The 22,747-nt window shown below is 38.4% G+C and overlaps 1 protein-coding gene and 1 long non-coding RNA gene across 2 annotated transcripts in view; one reads left to right on the top strand and one right to left on the bottom strand.

Annotated features, from left to right (window-relative positions):
* The window catches only part of LOC144334855 (uncharacterized), a 115,866-nt gene that overhangs the window by 6,249 nt on the left and 86,870 nt on the right, over window positions 1-22,747 (bottom strand). The gene's annotated exons all lie outside the window — the stretch shown is intronic.
* Window positions 4,723-7,689, top strand: LOC106993664 (E3 ubiquitin-protein ligase COP1-like). Its single transcript, XM_077966714.1, has 3 exons — window positions 4,723-4,853; window positions 6,359-6,420; window positions 7,005-7,689. The coding sequence occupies exons 1-3, from the start codon at window positions 4,723-4,725 to the stop codon at window positions 7,586-7,588; spliced, it is 777 nt and encodes a 258-aa protein (XP_077822840.1). The 3' UTR covers window positions 7,589-7,689.

Here is a 22,747-nt window from a genome sequence, read left to right as displayed (position 1 = left end):
CTCTCTCCATTTAATATATTGGACGCTGACTCTGGGATCACCAGGATGAATAAGGCATCATTCTTATCCTCCAGGAGTTAATGAAAAAAGCAGGCAAATAAACAGGTAGAGCAATATAGAGTGGTAAGTGGGATGATAGGACGGGTGTGCAGGGAGGTGCAGGCACACAGAGAAGAGGTCCTGACAGCGTTTGCAATAACCCTTCTACTATCCTCATGTGGACACAGCCCAGACTCTTCTCCTATGTCCAGGATTCATTCAGTGCCCAGAGATCCTGGTAAAGGAGAAAGATGGGAGAGGGAGAGACAAGAGGAACGATCAAGGAAAAGAGGGAGAAAAATCTTGAGAAAGGAGGCACATAAAAACATGCTTGCCCAACTGTAGTCTTTTGTCTTTGTGAGGAATTCCTATCCCTCAGAAATGCATACATGCTTAGAAGAAAATGAGTAACTCTGGTCCTAATTGTTTCCCTACTCTTCTCCATGGTAGCACAAGAAACAGAAACGTTCTCGCCTCTTCGCACCCCTCACTTATCCTGAGAGGTAACATGATGAAAATCAGGGATCCTAGGAAAGAAAATGGACAAGTCCCTGCTACTCCAATATGTGGATGCACTCCCGATAAATCATGTAAATTATTTTGTCAGCCTTTTACATTGAATTTTCAGGTTGTTTTTAGTTTTCTGCAATTATAAATGATGCTAGATTGGATATTTTTATACTTGCATTTTTGTACACCTTTTGACCGTTTCCTAGAAAAGATCCCAGAATGGAATTACAAATTCAAAGGGTATATCCTTTTTTTAAACTCTTAATCCATATGGCAAAAACACTTCCCAAAAAGTAGTGACAAATTATATCCCACGGAGTATATTTGGGAATGCTTATCCGATCACACTTTCTCCAGCATTACTATACTTTTAAAACCTTTATTTTATTAGGCAAAAATGTAAGTTTTTTCATTTAACTTTCATTTTTGGATTACCAGTGAGGTTAAATATAGTTTATAAGTTTATTAATCAAATGTATTAATTAAAATGATGCATATAAACCTAGTGGATGCTCAATAAAGCCTAGTAGATGCTTAATTTTTTAATAATGAGTTTGAACATGATTTCATGGTTTCTGGCTGTGTACATTTCTTCTTAGAATTTTAAATTTATTTATTTTTCTCATTTCCCTATTGAAGTTCAGTGGTTTCTCTTAGTGAGCTTTTTACATATTAGATATACTGAACCTTTGTTTTGAAGAAATGTCCAGGCTTTGAAAGATTATTGTCACTTATGGAACAATGGTATATAAAGACATTATGCTTTACAAATATGACACTTTTTATTTGTCTCACTGATAAGGAAACCGAGGCTTAAAATGTGTTATCTGTTTCCTCTTTTTTAGGTAAAACTTTTTATACAGTCAAATGCATAAGTCTTACATGTACCATTTCATGAATTCTGACATATGTACACACCTGTGTCACACAAGTTTTTATTAAAATATAGAATATTGTAACACTGAAAAATTCTTTTGCATGCTTTTCTAGTCAATATTGCCTTTACCCTATCCCAACCTTGAGAGGAAACCATTTTTCTGGTTTAGAACTTCATATAAATGGAATGATACAACATGTACTGTTTTTAATTCTGGTTTCTTTCACCCAGCACCATGCCTTGGAGATGTAGTCATGCTTTTGTATCTGTCAATGGTTTGGGATATTAAAAGTAATGGCAAAAACTACTTTTGCACCAAACCTATGCAATGACATGAGTTGTTGTGGCTGAGTAGTATTCCATTGTATGAATATACCAATTTGTTCATCCATTCACCTGTTGATGGATATTTGAGCTACTTCCAATTTTTTACTATAACAAATAAAGCTGACATAACATTCTTGTACAAGTATTTTGTGAATAAATGTTTTATTTCCTCTTGGACTTTATACATAGGATGGGATTGTTGAGTCATAGGGTATGTGCACGTGTAGTTTAATAAATAACTGCCAGATCTTTTTCCAAAGTTGTTGTACTCATTTTCCCTTTTTCAACAGCACAGGAAAATGTGCAAATATTATTAAATTATTTTTAAAAGCAGTATAAAAAACACAAGTATAGGATAACCCTATTAACCTTATTGTGTACTATGTATTACATAGTACATAATAAGTAATATTATTACTTATTAAGTAATAATACATACATAGTACATACATAGTTATATACATAGTACATACATACTATAGTATGTACTATGTATGTACTATGTATTATGTATATATATACACATATATGAAAAAGGCTAGACAAATCTTTTCAAGTGTTAATAGAAATAATCTCTGCATACTAGGTTACAAATAATTTTCACTTTTTTTCTTGAATTTTTCTAACTCGAAGCATCATGTATTACTTTAAGACATTGTAAATTTATTTTTCTAACTACAGGAAAAAGAAATGACAGTAGACTACTGGTTCAAAATACTCTCTTCTATCCAAAAAGGCCAAGAGATGCAAAAGATTAATCATGAACCCAGTTGCCCAGAGGAGGAAAAAAAAAAAATCTGTTGTAGACGGGAGAAGCAAGAAGTTATATGGTAAGCTTCATTCATAATTCACAGAACTGTTCATTGTGCAGGTCTTTTCTTGAATGCTTGAATTTGTGGTTAGGTAGAAGGACTTCTCTTCCCCTGCCTTTATTTATTCTCTGTGTTTATGTTGTGTTCCAGAACTTTCTGCCTAGACAATAAGTCCTGTGTCTTGTTATTCCGAGGCAAGAGCATAATAGATGCTCACTGTGCTTGTGAAAATACCGGACACTTCGTGGAAAGTGCATTTGACATGGTGGCCGTGTCTAAAACATAGTCATACCATTAATATCAATAATGTAGAAATTAAAGATACAATGGAATGCTTTTACACAACATGAAAAATACCCAGTTACACATTGCATTGGAATGCAACTCCCCACTGCAGGCACAAGGAGGCTACTTAAACTTGAGAAACTACTTGGAAGCCATTCTCAATGTGATTATTCTTTATCTTCAAACAGAAACTCAGATTACAAGGAGTAACTTTTCCCTCAAGGAACAGTATCAAAAAGTTTTAAGTAGACCATATGGCATTTGTCAAATGAGAGGGGGGAAAAATCTCCCACTTCTCAGGGATATTTATTTTACCTGTCAGGTCTTTAAAGGAGAGATTATATATGATATCTCTTTTAATCTTCACACACAAAAAGGTGTTCAATCTGCCTACCTGTCTCTGTGGAAGTGTGAACCTAGGCAATAAAATTGCTTTTCTCTTACAGCATAGCATAGCATAGTTAGATACTTTTTATGAAGCTACCCTAAAGCAGGATGTTGAGAACCATGTGCAGGGATTTCAAAGTTTACTTCTTCTAACTGGAATGCTGTAAAATCAGAAAGTAGTTAAACAGAAATAATATGGTAAAAAGAATGCAGATTCTGGAGCCAGAATCCCGCTTTGCTTCTTACTGACAATATGTCCTAGTACAAATTACTTAGCATCTCTGTGGTTCAGCTTTTTCATCAGTAATATTTTATCAAAATTGTAATTACTTCATATAGTTGCTGTGAAGACTGATGGAGTAAAACTTTGTAAATGAGTGAATTCATGCTTAAAACCATGCCCAGCACATAGTACTTTTAACCAAAGTAAGTTATTATTATTATTATATTTCTTTAGTACATGTCATTCAGATGTTCAGAGAAGTGTGATTCATTCAGAATGATTAAGAAAAAATCTGCTTGAATTAATGAAAAATGTAGATTATAAAATCTTTTTTTTAAATCCATTATGTTACTTTCAAAAAGATAAAGGTATTTAAACTAAAGTAACTAAAAAGTATTAATGCTAAAAGTTTCATAAGGGGCATACTTCAAAAAATGAGTAAGTTAACAGTTTGCTTATAAAGGAACACATCCTTTGAAAAGTGTCTTCTATTAAGTAGAGTAAGTATTCCATCTCATCACACTATTTGCTTGGCTACAGAACAATCATTTCCCCTACAGAAAGCAATTTCATAAAGTAAAAAAGCATCTTTAGGATAATTGATGCTAATCTCCCTCTTACTCAGGAAACCCTCACACCACACGGGACTTGGTGTCACATGGATTCAGTGAAGAAAACTTACACTTCCATCTCAGTCCAGTCCATCTTTAGAAAGTGCTTCCTTAGATTAGGCTGAAGTCTTCTTAAAATGTCCACTCTCTGTCACTGTTTTGTGGAGTTCCACTGAATGAATCATTCCTCTTCGTTTTGATAACAGTTCAAGAATTTGAAGACAGCTGTTGTATGTTTCCCTGAAATCTTCTCCAAGTGTAACAGCCTCATTTTTGTTTTGACTGTTTTTCAATGGCATGACTTTAGATGCATCATCTACCTTGGTCCTTTCCTTCTGGACTTTCTCCTGTTTGACATTTTTCCTCCTATACTGGGGTTACCAGAACTGAACATGAAACTCTGGGTATATTCTGATTAAAGCCTTGCTTGTTCTGGACCCAAGATTAATCTTGAAGTTTTGGTAGTCATATGACTCTCTTGACTTATACCAAGGTCAGCAGTACCACCCCCTCTTTTTTGTAGGGGTAAGAAGTATGTATTAGTCAGGGTTCTCCAGAGAAACCAAATCAATACGGTGTGTGTGTGTGCGTGTGTGTACAGAAAGAAAGATTGAGAGACATAGTAATTTACAGGAATTGGCTCACACAATTATGGAGGTTGAGAAGTCTGGACCGGGAATTGCTGAGTGTACAGTTCCATCTGAGTCTGAAGGCTTGAAAGCAAGAAAACGGGGTACAAGTCCCATCCGAGTCTCAGTCAGAAAACTAGGAGAGCCATTGGTGTAAGTCCCAGTATAAGTCTGAGTCTGAAGGCAGGAGAAGAATGATGCCCCAGCTTAAAAATAGTCAGGCAGAGATTTTTTTTTTCTCAGCCTTTTATTTTATTCAGGCTTCCAATAAACCAGATAAGGTCCTTCCACATTGAGAAGAGCAAAAATCCACTTTACATAGTTGACCAGTTCAAATGTTAATCTCATCTAGAAAAACCCAGAAATGTTTAACCAAATATGTGGTCACTCCATGGCCCACTCAAGTTGACACAAAATTAACCATCACAGGGTGCTGTGTGCTGTGTCAGCCATATCTTTCCTACCTTCTACCTCAAGTATTTTTACCCATCTATTACTGTTATAAGTATATTAATGTACTGTTACATGCATATGCATTTTACATCTACTCCTATTCGATTTTTTAAAATATTTTCCCCAGAGATTCATGTTTTGGGGATCTCAGATACTAGCTCCCTTATCATCATTTTGGGTAACACTGTGGAATTTCCATGTATAATATGGCTCAATGAGTCTTCTTCTAATACAAAATATTAAACTGGAAACTACCAAGAAGACTTTCATATAGAAAAAATGCTTGGTTTCCATCCATCCATTAATCAGTTGTTTCTGAGGTGGCCATTCATTAGTTATTATCTATCTAATTGTAGCATCAGTTGCCCTCATATTCATAAGGTCTTAAAGATCTGGAATAAAATTGTGTCATATGTTCTTCTATTTGTAGGATTGCATAATCTTTAGTCAAGTACAGACACATTAGAAACATTGAAATGTCGATATACTATGTCTTTAGCATTTCCCTTGTTGACTAGTTTTGCAACCTTACTGAAAAAGAAGTTAGTCTGGTGTGACCAGGTCTCAGTGGACCCAGTCTAGCCTCTAAGGTTCATAATCTATTTCTTTAATATTTTTGAGATTTTTACCTAGGAACAAACTTTTAAGCCTATAATTAGTAGAATTTGCCCTCTTTTCTGCAAATATCTGTGTAACACCTAATTAAGTCATAAGTAGACTAATTCATCATTTGTCTTCCCAAAGTTAAATCATACAGTTTATTAAAGCTTCATTATTGATCAAAGAATATTACTTCTTCATGTCTTAGGGTGAATTAATTTATCTGCCCATGATTTTAGATTTGAGATTTCTTGGATATTGACTCAATCATCTAATATATTTGTTATCACTACCAGATCAGAAAAGAAAATGGGGAGGGAAAATAAAAATGCCTCTTTTACCTAAAGGCAAAGGACTGAAGTAAATAATCTTCATTTTCTTTTTGTACGAAGTCTGTATAGCTCAGGAGGCTTCATTAAAACACTTGTCTGGGACCATTTTAAGTTTGCTCTTCCCTACTCTGTAATCCCACCGTGATAGACTTAAACCTCACCAATATTCATATGTGTAAATCTGATTTTTCAGGATAGTAAGATTTGAAAGATATGCTGCATCAACGAATTAGAAAACTAGATTTCACAAACACATAAAATTGCTTTCATCAGGAGGTTTCTAAAACTGTTAGAAGCCAAAAATGCAGAACAAGAAGGAGCTTCAAAATATGACTGTAACCACAAGTTTATGTGCAGAAACAACTTGCCCTTTGGGACCCTTTGGCCATGTCTCTTGACTACAATTCTCTTCCTGTTTTGGGATTGATTTCAAGACTCCCTATTCTTCCTGTCCTTGCTTGGTTAAACGTTCTTGTCACCCTGGCCTATTTCCTTGATTTCCTAGTTGATTATTTTCTGGCTCGTGATCCAGTTCTCTAAATTGGATTCTGGTCAAATTAACTTTTCTCCTTGAAACTTTGGTAGTGATCTTCCACCAGGAAGAAAAACATTTCCTCTCCTGGCTCAGAACAATCAATAATGCTCCCTCCCAGAAAATGAATGTCAATGGCTGTCCTATTCTCCTTGCTGATGGCTCTCATACTTATTAATCCATCCTACATTTTAAGCCTTTATTCTACAAATGAATTGCCAAAAACCAAGTCGCTTTACATAAAAATAAGAATTACAGTAAAATTCAGCTTGTCTAATCTCAGCCCATTCAATTCATCCAGATGCACTACAATAGGACTAACTGTGTGATGATTTAGAAGAGCCATGTTTTGTTTCTCTTTTTGTTTTTATTGTCCTTTGCCCTTAGTGAAGCTGTGGTATACCAATCTAGACAGCTCAGTGGCAAGCACTGAGGCGAAGGCTAATGTGTGCTGTGTTAAATTCAGCCCCTCTTTCAGATACCATTTGGCTTTTGGCTGTGCAGATCACTGTGTCCACTACTATGATCTTCATAACACTGAACAACCAATCATGGTATTCAAAGGACACCAAAAAGCAGTCTCTTATGCAAAATTTGTGAGTGGTGAAGAGATGGTCTTTGCCTCAACAGACAGTCAGCTAAAACTGTGGAATGTAGGGAAATCATACTCTCCATGTTCCTTTAAGGGTCATATCAATGAAAAAAACTTTGTAGACCTGGCTTCCAATGGAGATTATAAAGCTTGTAGAAGTGAAAATAGCTCTCTCTATCTGTACTATAAAGGACTGTCTAAGACCTTGCTAACTTTTAAGTTTGATGCAGTCAAAAGTGTTCTGGACAAAGACCAAAAAGGAGATGATACAAAAGAATTTGTTAGTACCGTGTGCTGGAGGGCACTACCAGATGGAGATTCCAATGTGCTGATTGCTGCTAACAGTCAGGGTACAATTAAGGTGCTAGAATTGGTATGAAGGGTTAACTCAAGTCAAATTGTACTTGATCCTGCTGAAATACATCTGTAGCTGACAATGAGAGAAGAAAAAGAAAATGTCATGTGATGTCTCTCTCCAAAGTCATCGTGGGTTTTGGATTTGTTTTGAATATTTTTTCTTTTTCTCTTTTCCCTCCTTTATGACCTTTGAGACCTTGGGAATACCCAGCCAACTCTCCATCATCAATGTAACTCCATGGACATTAATGCTCTTGGTGATGTGGTTATCTAATTTTTGTGGTAGAGAAACAAATTCTTTTGAATAAAAATAAATAACAACAAAAAAAATAAATAAAAGTTTATTGAGAAAAAAAAAAGAAGAACCATGTTAACTAAAGGTCAGATCTCTGGAATCCTAGTTCTACTCTGTGAGTCCATGACACATCATGTCTTCTCTTCAAGCCTCAGTTTTTTAATCTGTATAAAAATATGGTTTGACCAGAAGGTTCTCAAGGTCCCCATTAACTTTCAAGTTCTTTGGATCTATGGATCTATTTTAAAGTTGTTCATTATTGATTAATAACATTCATGTGATAGCCTGATCCAACTATTAGCAGTATAGAGATGTAATCACAACTTTGGAGGCAATGAAAGAATAGCAGTTCTTAAAGTAACCAAACCAATTTTTTTCTCTCTGTTTTTCCTGTTTGTTTTTCCAGTTCCCCAAATCTTAACATATTATGGTGAAGGAAGCACTCTTTCCTAGTGATAATGACAGTAAAGACTATTGCAAAATGTCATAACAATGCCTGTCCTCAACTGATCCAGTCCACATTTGCAGATGCAGGAGCTTGAGATAGTCAGCCTAACTTCTGGATGCCTGTCCAAGCCAAACCTCTAAGTTCTTGGACTTGGGCCCTTCTTTTAAGCTGAAATAAAGACTTGCACTTTCTTCCTGTCTTCAAAGACCTTCAAATTTTTGGGTAAAACCAACCCATAAATGCAAATAGACATCCTTTCACACACAATATATACCTGTACCTAGGTTTATACATGTGCCAGTAACTAGAAACTTCATCATAGGGTCATCTACGCTTCCAAAACATCAATAGAAGGCCAATTTTCTAGAATGTGAGGATGACAATTTAAAATGAGCCACATTAATGAGGTTTCCAGGAGGCTTTTAAGCTGTTCCAGTGATGGCTTTGGCTAGAGTGACCCACTGCATAGTTTTGCCCATGATCTGATCACAGTGAGTTGTATTTATTTATGTGCTGTGTTTGAATAGTGGAGACAGTTTGGCAGAGTTATGGATAAGAGATTTAACTGCCGCATATCTTTAAATGCTAACAGCTTTTAACATTTTTTCTATATAACAAGCTATATTTATGAGACAATGAAGGGGTAGGGGTCTGAGGAAATAAAAATGAAGACAGAATAAAGGAAGAGAACAGTAGGGAACTCTGGCCTTGATGGGACTGAAAATATTTTAGAACTCTCAATTTCATTCTACTCTGAAAGCACCAGTTAGTTTTCCAAAAGTTTCCATTCATTATACTTCAGAGTATGATGTAATCCAAAGTTTAAACAATATGTTCATTATATCTCTATTTACACACTCATTCAATCAGTAAACCTACTTGTTGAAAGTATATTTTATGCAGGGCATTATATTAAGCATTGTCGATAGTGTAAAGGTATATAGGACATAGCTCTATCTTTTGACATCTAACTGTCTAATGAGGAGATATAATAGATATGCATAAGACTATAATACATCACTCTGCATTGGCAATTAATTAAGAGACATTTTAAAATACACATTAGGATGTAAGAGAATGGAATCCCAGGAAGAGAGAAAAACATGAGCAAAAATGTGGAGGCAAAAAGTACCAGGCTATTTTAAGGAATGACTGAATCACTGTGTTTGGGTGTTAGAGGAAGGGAGGGGGAAAGTCTTGAAAAAGTATAAGCAGGCTGGAACAAGATATGAATGACTTTAAATCTCACACTGACGAGTCTGGCCTTTTTTACTAGAAATGAGAAGTTAGTGATATTTAGAGCAGGGAAGAGCATGAGCAGAGTGCTGCTTTCAGAAGGAAGACTCATCTTGAGGCAAGGTGAGGAACTGAATGGAGTAAGAAAGTTTAGCACCATAGTGACCAGTGAAGAGGCACTTTCAGTTGGCTCAGTGCAGGTAATAATGGCATCATCTAGGTGGATAAAGATTGGAAGGCAAAAAAATTAAGAAGTACAAGAACAGATGTGGACCAATCAAACACCATATATGTAGAACGAGAGAGGAGTTACAGAAGGTTCTGGAATTTTAAATGGGATGGCAGAAACAATGTAGATCTATTGAGGGACAATTAGTAAGTGAGGGATGTTAATAGACTTAATTTTAAACACATAGGGAATTAGACAATATTTCTCTACGTGCTTATGAGAAATCTCCCTTTTCAAACCTAGACTTGAATTGGGAAATAAGAAAGTCTGGGGATACCATCTATTGTTTGTTTATAAACCCATTCTGAATTCGAAACAAGAAGGAAAATAGATGCACTTCGTGTTTTTTTTGTCTAGTCACCAATTAAACTGATGATCCAACACCGTTTACTTCCATTGCCTTATCCACCTTGCTGACAATAGTAAAAACAGAGCCCAAAATGAGTCCAAGAAGCATATCCCACCTCCGCTTGTACAAGACTGCAAAAGTGATAGCTTGAGAACAACCAGCAATGGAAGAGAACACACCCAGTATGGATTGAGAAGGCTAGTATCAAACCCAGAAAATGACTTTCTATTATCAGTGAAGATGAGAATAAATGGCTCCCTAAGGAAATGGTATGTTCTCTTAATAGCTCACAAATTTTCCAGGTTAGTTTGATCAAGTGGAGCAGAGCTAGCAGGGATACAAATTTATTGAAATGGTGGCAAAGATAAAGCTTCTATGTAAAATAAAATTTAAGATGCAAAAGAGATTAACAACTGGCTTTTTTAAGAGAAAGAAGGAGGGGGGTTACAGCTTGAAATATATCTGTTTATGTTCTTACTCCATTCCAGTGTCCAGTTCCTGAAGATCAGAAATAGGGAGGATTTGGTAAAACTCTCAGTCTCCAATTTCTATCTAGCCTGGCCCTGTGTTAGTCTTTCACCCAGACTTCTTAACCCCTACAGCCACTGGGAGAAAAGCGTGTTAGAACAAAGTGAGGAAGCCTGAGAGCTTCTCCTCACTTTCTGGCTGCCCTTCAGCAAATAGGGTTCTGATAGGGACAGAAGCATGCACTCTGTCTCCTATTTGGAGTTGGTTGTAGGAAAGAATCTGCACACATAGGCAAACTGCAACTCCAGCACACAGCTCTGGTTTGGTTCCAACTGAAGTCAGTTGTCCCATATCCTCTGATTGCAACACATTGTAGGGAAACCATCAGTGCTCTTCACTCAGATGTTGTCAGCCAAGACTGATCCCAAAATAACCATGATGGTCCCAGAGGGTGAATGGAACCCACACTTCCCTTGGTTTTCCAGTGACATTTAGAAAAGTTTTCCTCCAGCTTCAATAGGTGACTTATCTAAGCAATGACTGGAGCGATTTCAAATTAATTAATGCTCATAGTTATTAACACCATAATTAAAAAGTTGGGCATTTGTTCCATTAATATGATATTAATGACACTGGTGATTCATAACATGAATCCCAACTTACCTTTGCATCCCAGTTTATGGTGGACAGCTCACTTCCACAGACGTTGTCAACCCCATTTGCCAACTCAATTCTCTGTTTATGTTATCTCCATCTTCAGAGGAGAAGACCCAGTCTCAGAGAGGATAAATGATTGTCCCAAAGTTTCACGGTTGCCAAGAGGCAGAACTGGGGCTTTAACCCAACTCTTCTAACTCTGAATCCCTTGCATTTTTCTCACTGCACCACAGAGTAATTATAGGGCATGTTTATCAAGTGGTGTGTGCACCAAGTCGAAAATCCCATTTAACTTCTAATTGTTCCAAACACACACTCACCACTGGGCTAGTTCTGTTGGGGGGGGAAATCAGTGAGTCTGGTGGATTGTTTGGGTTGATGTATTATATATATATATATATGTAATATATATACACACACATACGTGTATATTCCATTAGTTCTGTCCCTCTAGAGACAGATATCTCTCTCTACATCTATCTATCTATATCTATCTATCTCTATCTATCTATCTATCTATCTATCTATCTATCTATCTATATGTAGAGAGAGGAGTTTAAGTATTAACTCACACGATCACAAGGTCCCACAATAGGCCATCTGCAGGCTGAGGAGCAAGGAGAGCCAGCCCAAATTCCAAAACTGAAGAACCTGGAGTCCGATGTTCGAGGGCAGGAAGCATCCAGCATGGGAGAAAGATGTAGGCTGGGAGGCTAGGCTAGTCTTTCATTTCATTTTTCTGCCTGCTTATATTCTAGCTGTGCCGGCAGCTGATTAGATGGTGCCCACCCAGATTAAGAATGGGTCTGCCTTTCCCAGCTCACTGACTCAAATGTTAACCTCTGTTGGTAAAACCCTCACAGACATACCTGGTGTCAGTACTTTGTATCCTTCAATCCAGTCAAGCTGACACTCAGTATTAACCATCACAGTTGTTTTTTTTTCATAGCAGTCAAAATGCCCAGTTGAGCCAGTAAGGTTTTTTCACCTTGAGTGGATTACTTGGCCATGTATTCATTCAGTATAAAACAAATATTTACTGAATGCCTACTATGTTTTACACATAATGCTAAAATTTTCACACAATTTTCTCCCTGTGACTTAGGTTAAAAAATTCATCCAAGTTGAAAATGTTATACACTTCTTTTTGCATTTATTTTCTAGTGTGATAAAGTCAGTTTAGGCTGGTCAACCTTCCTTATTTCTCCTCAGGAGAAAAAAAAAAAAAACACAATGTATTTGCATTTAAGGAGGTTCCCCCTCATTTTTCAGTTATGTTCATTGCTATGACCCACTTATTTAGGTTCTTTGGAAAAGGAGAATTCACCCTCTGTGGGTCACCCTATTAATTACTATTGTAAGGAGCTGATTTATGGCCACAGAGCCCTTGCAGGTGTTTGAGAATGGTGCTCCACAATGGGAAATGGAAACAGGGTAATCAATAACCACCCTGAGACTCCTGCTTTAAGGCTGTCCTTGAAGATGTGCTGTGGATCTTTTTCCAGTATGTCTGATGAGCAATCCTTTTGCTGGCAAGGAGCCCTGTGGGAGGAGGAGTAAATATTGTCTTTAGACATGGCACAAGGACCAAAAGACACTGCCAAGACATCAATACTGAGAGATCACAGAGGACTTGTTGGTGAAGGAGGGAGGCTGGACACAGGTGGGAAGGTGAGATTTCTTCTTTTGACTGCTGAGATCACTGGACTTGCAGTCAGAAATCTGGGTTCCAGAGCTGGCTCTATCCTTTATCAGAAAAGTAACCTTGGACATGTTACTTAACCTGTCCACGCATTAGTTTTCACCTCTGTGAAATGAGTATACTGATAGTACCTACACAATGTAGAGATTAGGTGAGATAGTCAAAGTTCTTTCTGTTCCAGGAAGTGGTTTCATATAGTCTTAATGATGCTTTTTCTCCCATTCTCTCCTTTTCATGTGAACTATGACTTTGGTGATGGCAGGACCATGCCATATATAATGCTGTCTTTAGGCCTTGGCACAGGGACTGGCACACTGCAGGCGATGAAAGGTCTTTGTGAAAGATTGCATGCATCTTCCCTTCCCTTGTCTTCCTTCTACTTGCTTTCAACTTTGCCCCCTCTTAATTATCCCCAAATACATGTTGAATTTATGAGGGAGCAGCAGGGAGGGCCACTTTGGACAGGATCATTACTCCGCTGCCTTTCACTGCAGGGCCTTTTCCCTAGGCTAGTCAGAGAGCTATTTGAGCTAGTTAGGTATAAGACCACTGAATAAGAATGTTGACTCCAAACGAAGCAGCTGCATCCCAGTTCTTTAGCTTAAAAGTGGCTATTGCGGTGCCTTAAATAAGTATAAATCCTGACCAAAAGAGAGCAAAAAGTTTAGCCTGGCTGAATTCTGAATCCAACCGTAAACTAGAAAAAGAAGGAGCGGGAAGGCTCACCATGAGGCTGTATCAATAGCCCCAGTGTGAGAAGGCTCAAAGAGTCTGGCCTGAAGCTTGAGCTACCACAGCAGTGAGATGATTTCTAATTTTAGAAATATTAAATAACTGATAATGATATGACCTTGTTAAAGAACCATGTTAGGAAAAAAAGGGACACTGTTCAAAATAGCATACACTTTCCCAGCTGAAGATTCCAGGTAAAACGTGGGTTCACCACCATAATGTAGGTTCCACATGATGAGACACCCCACATTGCAGACAAATGTGGCAAGGCCAAGACTCCTATGTGTCCTGGAAGATACGCATTTTCAGCAACCAGCGGGGTGACTCTTACATCCTTACCATGTGAGAGAAGTATAAGCACCGGAAAATCAAAGAAATAGGACTGAGTCCTTGTTCTCAAGGGGTGTGAAGTCTAGTCACCAGCCTAATGGTGACTCCAAGATATCCTAATTTTAATATATGAAGCTGTGATACAGTGCCCAAGACCTGACTGGGGAAAAGCAGCCTCATGCAATGCCTAGAAACGTCTGAAACATTGCTGCTGGCATCCTATGAAGCAGGAATCTGAAATGCAAAACCTAAATAAAACCAGCAGGCTTCACTCTGGGAGGACAGACAAATGGAAGATGCAGCAACCCTGGAAGATGAACAGAACCCCGGATAGTTTCCCTATCCTGCCCAGTGCTGTAGATAGACACCTCTAAGGCTTGGCTACCTCAAGGATCATTAAATGCTTTTAGCAAAACTGTCTCTGAGGAGCAACCAGCTTTGAAAGCCAAATTGAAAAATGTCCATCTGATCTTGTAATTGGAGAGAAAGTAGGATCTGTGCCATGATAACACATTAGAGTCATTTGGAGATGAAAGAAAGGAAAGGGTGGTCTCATAATTAGCAGGGGCCTGAGAGTACAGAGAGGGGATGCTTCTGGAGTCAACACTGGAATTCACTTGGCATCAGATGCCATCAGTCCCTCCCTATGTGACTCTAAATACAAGAAGAATTTGCTGAGTACATCTTGGCTAAATTCTATCTGAGTTTCTTCATGTCAACAATACTTCCAACTATACAGTTTAAAACAGTGGTTCTCCACAGGGGGAAGTTTTGTCCCCCAGGGGACATTTGACAATGTCTGGGGACATTTTTGATTGTCCCCACTTGGAAGATATTTTCTACCGGCATCCAGTGAGTAGAGGCCGGGGAAGCTATTAAACTATTGTAAGACAGCCCCTCACAAAAAAAGAATTATTCAGCCAAAATGCCAACAGTGCCGAGGTTGAGAAGCCATAGTGGAGAATAATGAATATTTTCTGAACTGTCATCATTTTTGGGATTCTTTTACTTTTATACCTTGAAAACAAGGGAATTGGTTTACTTATCATCACTACAGTAATAGAAAAGTGCCAACAATTAAGAAGATGCTCCAATAGTGTTTACTCTTTTTTTTTTTTGGCCGGCCAGCGTGGGGAGTCTTATAAACAGAGACCTTGGACAAGAGGTGAAGGGGCTTCTGCAATACTGTCAGAGTCAAATACCTTGAGATTTCCTTTTGTTCCTGCATCTGAGGCCATCAAAGCCCTCTCCAGACCTCACAGCCTGAAATAATGTTTTGGAAAAGCCAAACACAAAGATATGTGATTTTTTTATCTGCTGAGAGTGGGTGGGATCACTCTACTGTTGAGAAAGATCTTTCTAAATAGTAGATTGGATTATGTTACTCTCTTCTTGAAGCTTTCAATGACTGCCCACAGGACAATATATTGCACTGTTCTTCCCCATCTGACTACCATCTCTCCAACCATCCCATCTTCTGGATCTTCTCAACTCACATCATTTACCCCAGTTATACTGGATGTCTTATCTTCCCTAGGATGCAATTGTCCCATCACACTCTTTTCTTGGTTTTAAACATGGGAGTGTTCCCCTGCCCACAAGGTCCTCCACCCTATTTTCCAACTAACTCCTAGCTATCTGCTAAGAATGATCTCAAATGTCCACCTGGGTTTAGAACCAAGAAAATGGTTCTAAAACCATTTTCTTACCTGGTCCCTGCTCCTTCCTAGTACCCTGGCCTAAGTCTGGTGCCCTTCCCAGAAAAACCTATATCTGCCTCCAATATAATACCTACTATCCTGAATTTCAACGAATTGTGCATCATCTCTAGGCACTTTGAAGAGAAATGGTTTCCTGTTAATCTCTGTATGTACCTCAACCCTTCCAGGCCCTTCCAGGTATGATGCAGGGCTTGAGTCCCTAACAAGATTTCAACTACTATTTGGGAAAGAATAGAAGAAAAGTACAGGGTGGAGGAGGGCAGGGGGAGGAGGGAAACAGAAGACAAGAAAGGAATGATGATGGAAGGAAGAAAGTGGGAAGCAAGAAAAGGAAAGAAAAAGCAGGAGGGAAGCAAGTAGACTGGGAAGGAGGAAAGAGAAAGAAGGAGGAAAAGGGAGACGGGAAGGGAAGGAAAGAGAAAGAAGGAAGAAGGAAGGGAGAAGGAGAGACCAAAAAGAGAGAAGGAAGAACTCTGTTAATATCTCTTGCTTAGAAAGATTTCTCTGCTCTCTCTGACTTGAGTCAAATCCCTGCATTAACTATCTTCAAGAACCACATAACTCTCTGTCATAGCACTTTCCCCATTTGTAATTATAGATATATCTGTATGATTATTTACTGCAATGTTGCAGCCTCCATGAGGTCGGCGTCTACATTTTCCTTCACTGTTATAGCTTCAGTACATATTGTGCCTGCAAAAATTCTTTGCTAAATAAATGAAAAAGTGGGCAGACTGCTGGAGCAGAACCAGTAGCTAATTTTATTAGTAAAAAGTCAGCCCCTTTGTTTTTCATAAACCAGTCTGGGGACTTAGATATGGTCTTGTTTAACCTTCACCTAAATTTTTCCGTATTAAAAAACCTCTTCTGCTTCTAGAAAGAATTGTTCTAAGGCATTCAAGACAGTGGCAGATACATTCTCACTTTAAAAATCAATCCCAGGAGCAATTTATTACAGGGAAATTTCCTGGACTCCAAGAAGCACCTTGAAGTCAGGAGATGATTAATTTGATATAACTGAAGAGCTGCAAACATCTGCTCCCCGTTGACATCTGCCTCTCATTAAGTTACAGCCCTCTGTCTCCCTCTGCACTGGGGGCTGGCTTGTGTGTTGATCTGGTAACTCTAATTATATGGTAAGCCCAGTGCTCAAGGCCCTTGTGCCAGCCACCTGGTGGGGGCTCAGTAAAAACTTGCTCTATTGCATTGTACTCCAGATCCACCCTGAGCACTTTGTAAGTCCTCCATCACTCCTAAATAATAGAAATAAAAAACAGTAATGAGGTTGGTGGACACATTGTCATCCTGAAGCTCTGGCTAAGGCTGAATCCAGATAGAATCAAACCCTTGATTGAGTCACATAAACAAACAAATTAAATCCATGAAAAATCTACCAAATCTGTTATTTGGCATCAGGTTTTGCAATAACTCTTTAATTGTTATCTCTTACCCTGTTATCGCCTTTCCCACCGATGCTACTATCAACGTAATTGTCTTAAAACACACTGATACTGAGCCACCCTATTCAGAAACTTCAGAGGCTCTGCTCTGCCCATGAACATGTACCACCTTCCTAACCTTGACTGCTAAGCCTTCCACTTATTTGAATAAACCTAACCTCTGTCCCAGTGCTTCCCTTCAGACAGCCTTGTTTTTAGTTATATGGTGTGATTTCTTGCTTCCCAATACTGTTAGTGCTCTACCACTTTCATGCCTTAGCAAATGTAACTCACACAAAGCCCACGTGCCATATGGCACCGTCTTGATTCAATGTGTGTCAAAGGTATATCAACCCTGACTCAAATAGACATACAATTAATTTAATCTTTACTGCAGTCTTTCATAAATATACCCAAAGACAGAACATAGAAAAACTTTCTAAAACCTCTCTTCTCCCATTTCTTTCCTTCCTTTCCTCCGATATGTCTAGGCTCACTTAAAGTCTCTCTCCTCCCCAACTCTAAGCTCCCACTCCAAGATATTCTTCAAGTCCACATTTAGGTTCTTTTGTCTCCCTTCCTAAGTTCTTCATAGCTACATTATTTCAGCCTCCTGGCTTCTTAGAACTTTCCTGTAAGAGCCCTGGAGCTAACTCAACAAACAAACAAACAAACAAACAAAATTCTTTCTGGCTAGGACATAGGGTAAGGGAAAAAAATTGAAAAACTAAATTAGTTTGTCTTATTCCTGTCACATTTACAGTGTACACTCTGCATGGAATGCTCTTGGCCCATTTCTAACATCAATACACCACTCAACAGCTAAAGTCCAGAACAAAAGATCCTCCTTGAAACATTCCACGGTGCCCTCTTTGCACATTTTATCTTGTCTTATAGCTTTTGGTGTAAATGTCTTATTTCTGCTTTTGAAAACTGAGACTCAAAGTCATCTGTAAAGCTCTTATTTGCCCTTCAATACTCCCCTAAATATCACTTCTAGGGCAAAGAGTTTCCTCAATACTCACCCAAAAATTTTTTCCAGGGCAATGTCTTCCCTGACTTTCTTTCTGGCCTTGACTTGGTTATCTCTTTGATGCCACAGCAACTGGCACTAACCTGATATATCATCATGAAATTCAGAGGATTATTTACATGTCTATATTGCCTTCTCTCCCTCCAAACACGTATACTTTGAAAACAGGGAAATCTCTTATTCATCCCCACACTTATCCAAGCACTCAGCCAAAACATGTTCTCAGAAAATGTGTGTGTCCAATGTCATGTTTATGAAGTAATGTATTCTCCAGAATATCTGTTTCTATACCTTACTCATTGTAGATTCTCAAAAAGTGTATTTGGAATTGAATTGAACATATATGAAATATTCAGCTTGATTGATTTTTTTCTCTGACATAACTTTATCTGTTTGGTGGTCAAAAAAAGGTTTTCACAGTGGAAAACTGGTGGAGAGAAAACAAAGGATTAAAAATAAACTAGTTTGACCAGTTGCTTTCTCTGTGGATATAAAGCCAAGCTTGAAGCTTTGTCTAAGGAAATCACACTGCCAGGCAAAAGATAATAGGCTGAGAGTGGGTCCTTCTTTTGCAACCTGCAAGGCTGCAAGACCTTTTATTTCGGTATTAGAATATCCCGTTATACTAGGCTCATGTGGCTCCTTTGGTTAATGGTGACAGAAAATGTCACTCCAGGGCCACATAACTGCAAATACTACTGGCCTAGAAGCTGAAACAGATTGATACTATTGGCAAACCACACCTAGGCAGCTTTTTATAAGAGGGGGGAGAAAATAGAGTGATTAAACATAATCACTCTTGTGCATTGTACAATTAATCTCCAGCATCCCTGGACTGCTCTCCGGGCTCCATAACTTACACCCAATCCATGAAGGTGGGCCCATTGACTATGTTTCCAGTACTTAAAGGAGTCTATACACAAAAAGTCATTAATTCTTTTAAAATTCAGTCCTTCTCCTGTGGAGCAGGAGCTTGGAGGAAAAAGGATATTTTTTTTGGCAAAGCTTTTGAGTCAGAAGTTCAAGGTAGAGGCAGCCTGGGGAAGAAAAATACTGTTGGTGCCTATGCTCCCTGCTAACTCCAGCCCCAGGAGTGGGTTATGAACCCATTCCCCTTGACAGACATTGGTTTGGATGGTGGTATGGTTGTAATTCCAGCCAATGAGGTGTGAACTGGAGAACTGTGGGAAAGCATTTCTTTTCAAAAAAAAAAGACGCATAAGAAAAGCTGGTCTCTTCTTTTTCTCTGGACATTGTCTTGTCTGGCTGTGTTATCTGTAACTGCAGCAGCCATTTTGCAACCAAGAGAGAATCCTAGGCTGAGAACGAAGACAACAGTGGCAGATGTGAAAGACAAAAAGACCCTGAATTCTTGATACTACCATCTTGCTACTGAATAACCAACACCAGAGACCCCTTACTTCTGAATTTCTTGTATTATGAAATAATACATTTGCTTATTGTATTAGCCACTTAGAATTAGGTTTGTTTTGTTTTGGTTTTTGGTTTTTGTTTTTGAGATGGAGTCTTGCTCCTGTAGCCCAGTGGTGCAATCTCGGCTCACTGTAACCTCGACCTCCTAGGTTCAAGTGATTCTTCTGCCTCAGCCTCCTGAGTAGCTAGGACTACAGGCACGTGCCACCACACCTTCATTACTTAAGGCCAAAATAATCTTAATATATTTGGATTACTGAATGAGTTAAAACTTTTGAGGATTTTTTTTTTTAAGCATAGCTCTTGCACCTACTCCATCACAACAAACAGGTGAGAACCAGTACCTGTCTCATCCACCTCCTCTTCACATCCCAGACCCCACACTCTGCTGTGGACCATGTTACTGGTCTTCATCCTCAGCTGAGTGACCCATTGATTTGCTAGACTATGTCTAGACTCAACTATTGATTCTATTAATATATAGTCCCTTAATTACATGCCCAAATCACATACCACCCCTTCCCTCCTCCCTTAGACTTATAGAACACTCACTTGATAAGCCAGCCTCCTGACAGGAAAGGGAATTTAGAGCACATGCAGGCAGAGGCAAACTATATGATCTACTCCATGTTCTTGCACTGCATTTATTATGTTTCTGTCCATAGCCAGCACTTGGTTAAGCTCTCAGTGAATTAAAAGGACACATTACCTAACCTCTGAGGGAACCTCAAAGCTCTGAAAAGCCATTTCTCAAGCAACTACCTGGATAGTCCTGTTTTTGAATGCATGAGTTTATTTATTTAATTTATTAAGGATTTAGTGAGCAGTTAATCTAGGCCCCATGCATTCTGCTAAAGACTGGGGATACAACAGTGAATGAACCTTTTATTCATTCAACAAACATATAATGAGTTTTTACTATATGACAGAGAACCACTAGGGCCTAACCTATAAAGGAAAAAACATGCAGAGATTGCCCAGAAGGAGGGCACAGCGGAGACAGACGTTGTATAGTAGAGACAGATCTTTATCACATACTCATCCAAACACTAAGTAAAGGGCAAGAGTAGGGCAAGAGAGAACATTCTAGACTGAGGAAACTGCAAGTACAAAGGCACAGAGGCAGGAAGAGGAATGGCACAATACAGAAAACCAAAAGCTAGTGTTACTGGAGCACAAGAGCAAGTGGGAAGCTATTTCAAGAGGTGGCTGGGAGAAATAGGAGGCAATGACTCGATCACAAGACATCCTTTATACCATGTCAAGGAATTTGGACCTTTTCCTAAAGCTCCACTGGAAAATTTTAAGCAGGGTTATAAACTGACCAGACTTTTGGTGGAAGGGCCAAGCTCGGAGTCAGAACGACTAGTAGAAAAATAAACATGAAATAAGGAACATCTTAACAAAGACGGTGGCAATTGGGAATAGAGAAGAGAAGACGAAAGAGACATCAAGTCAGTGGAATCAGTAGAAGATAACTGCCAACAGCCTATTTTAAAAGCAGGGGAGGAAGAAGGACAAGGAGGAGATGATTCCCAGGTTTCAGGAGAAGGCAGTTCGAGAAGGAATGGAATTAGACTGCATTTAGTTAACAACCTGTTGTGTCCGATGTGGGACATCCAAGTTAAGCATTAAAGACATACAAGAGAAAAATCTGGGCTGGAAAAAATAAATAAATTTGGGTTCCACAGCAAATTGTGGGTATTTAAAAACGTGAGAATGAATGAACTCACCCTGAGAAGCGATATGTAGTGAAAAGAGAGGAGTCCTACTGGAGATCCCTGAAGACAGTCTGTTTGCAGGATTTTGGGCTAGAGTACCAATGGAAAGCAATACATCAAACCAAAAGGCTGTTAAATAAAATGTTTAATCCTCCTGCTTTTAAAAAGATACCTTTATGGCCGGGCGTGGTGGCTCATGCCTGTAATCCCAGCACCTTGGGAGGCTGAGGTGGGTGGATCACCTGAGGTCAGGAGTTCAAGACCAGTCTGGCCAACATGGTGAAACACTACCTCTACTAAAAATAGAAAAATTAGCTGGGCATGATGGGGGGTGCCTGTAATCCCAGCTACTTGGGAGGCTGAGACTTGAACCCAGGAGATGGAGGTTGCAGTGAGCCAAGATCGTGCCGTTGCATGCCAGCCTGGGTGACAGAGCGAGACCCCGTCCCAAAAAAATATATAAAAAATATACATATGTCTTTATAATAACACAACTTTAAGTGTATAAAATGATGGTTTTTATATGTCTAAAATTTGGCAAAAATTAATAGGATGACTGAGTTCAATTATTACTTTGAATGTCTGTGTGCTCTGTTGATTGCCCAGCAATGTGCAAATGAGGGATGAAAAAAGATGTGCACAGTTCATGAGTTATTATAAATTTATTCCATGAAAATTATTTTCTTGTCTTCTTTTCAACAAAATCACTAATTATGTTGTTGTAATCAAGATTCTTATATAGTCATGTTCTTTTCATGGTAGTGACAAAATAGAAAACTGAGGCAGTACCAACTGGAGATGTCAACAAAATTGTTAAAAGCAACATTTCAATTCAGAAACAAACCATTAATTTTACAATTGTGTCCAACCTTTGTAATATACAGAATATAAGGAAAATATTGCAAAATATTTAACCTTCAGTATCTCTTAGAGTAGTATCTAAATCTATAGAGTAATAGAGATTCAGTGTCGTACCTCACATTTATTACATCTAAACCTGTATATATACAAATTTAAGAGCAATATGAGTTGTTTTATATTGCAAAGGTTTTCCTGCATCTGTGTGCCAATACTGCAAATCCCACATTAATCATGAGTATTTCAAATACTATGAATCAAAAAGTAAAGAGAAACAAGAAAATGGGCACTTGGATATGATACTTTATTATGCAAGAATGTAGAGTGCATTCATGATATCTGAGAAGAAAGACTCGACACCTTAATTTGTGTTTTCTCTTACCTAAGCACTTCTGTCTCTCCAATCTTCCCTGCACTCCAAAGTGGTGCCCAATCTTTGACTTCTGCAACAGCATAGCCCACACTCATTTATGGAATTTGGTCTTAGACATCTTGTGTTTAGAAGACATGGGTCAACAGATGTAGACAA

The sequence above is a fragment of the Macaca mulatta genome, chromosome 15, assembly GCF_049350105.2.
Source record: "Macaca mulatta isolate MMU2019108-1 chromosome 15, T2T-MMU8v2.0, whole genome shotgun sequence".
Classification (NCBI taxonomy): Eukaryota; Metazoa; Chordata; class Mammalia; order Primates; family Cercopithecidae; genus Macaca; species Macaca mulatta.
Note: the sequence above shows the minus strand (reverse complement) of the source record. Positions and strands in the feature narration are given on the sequence as shown.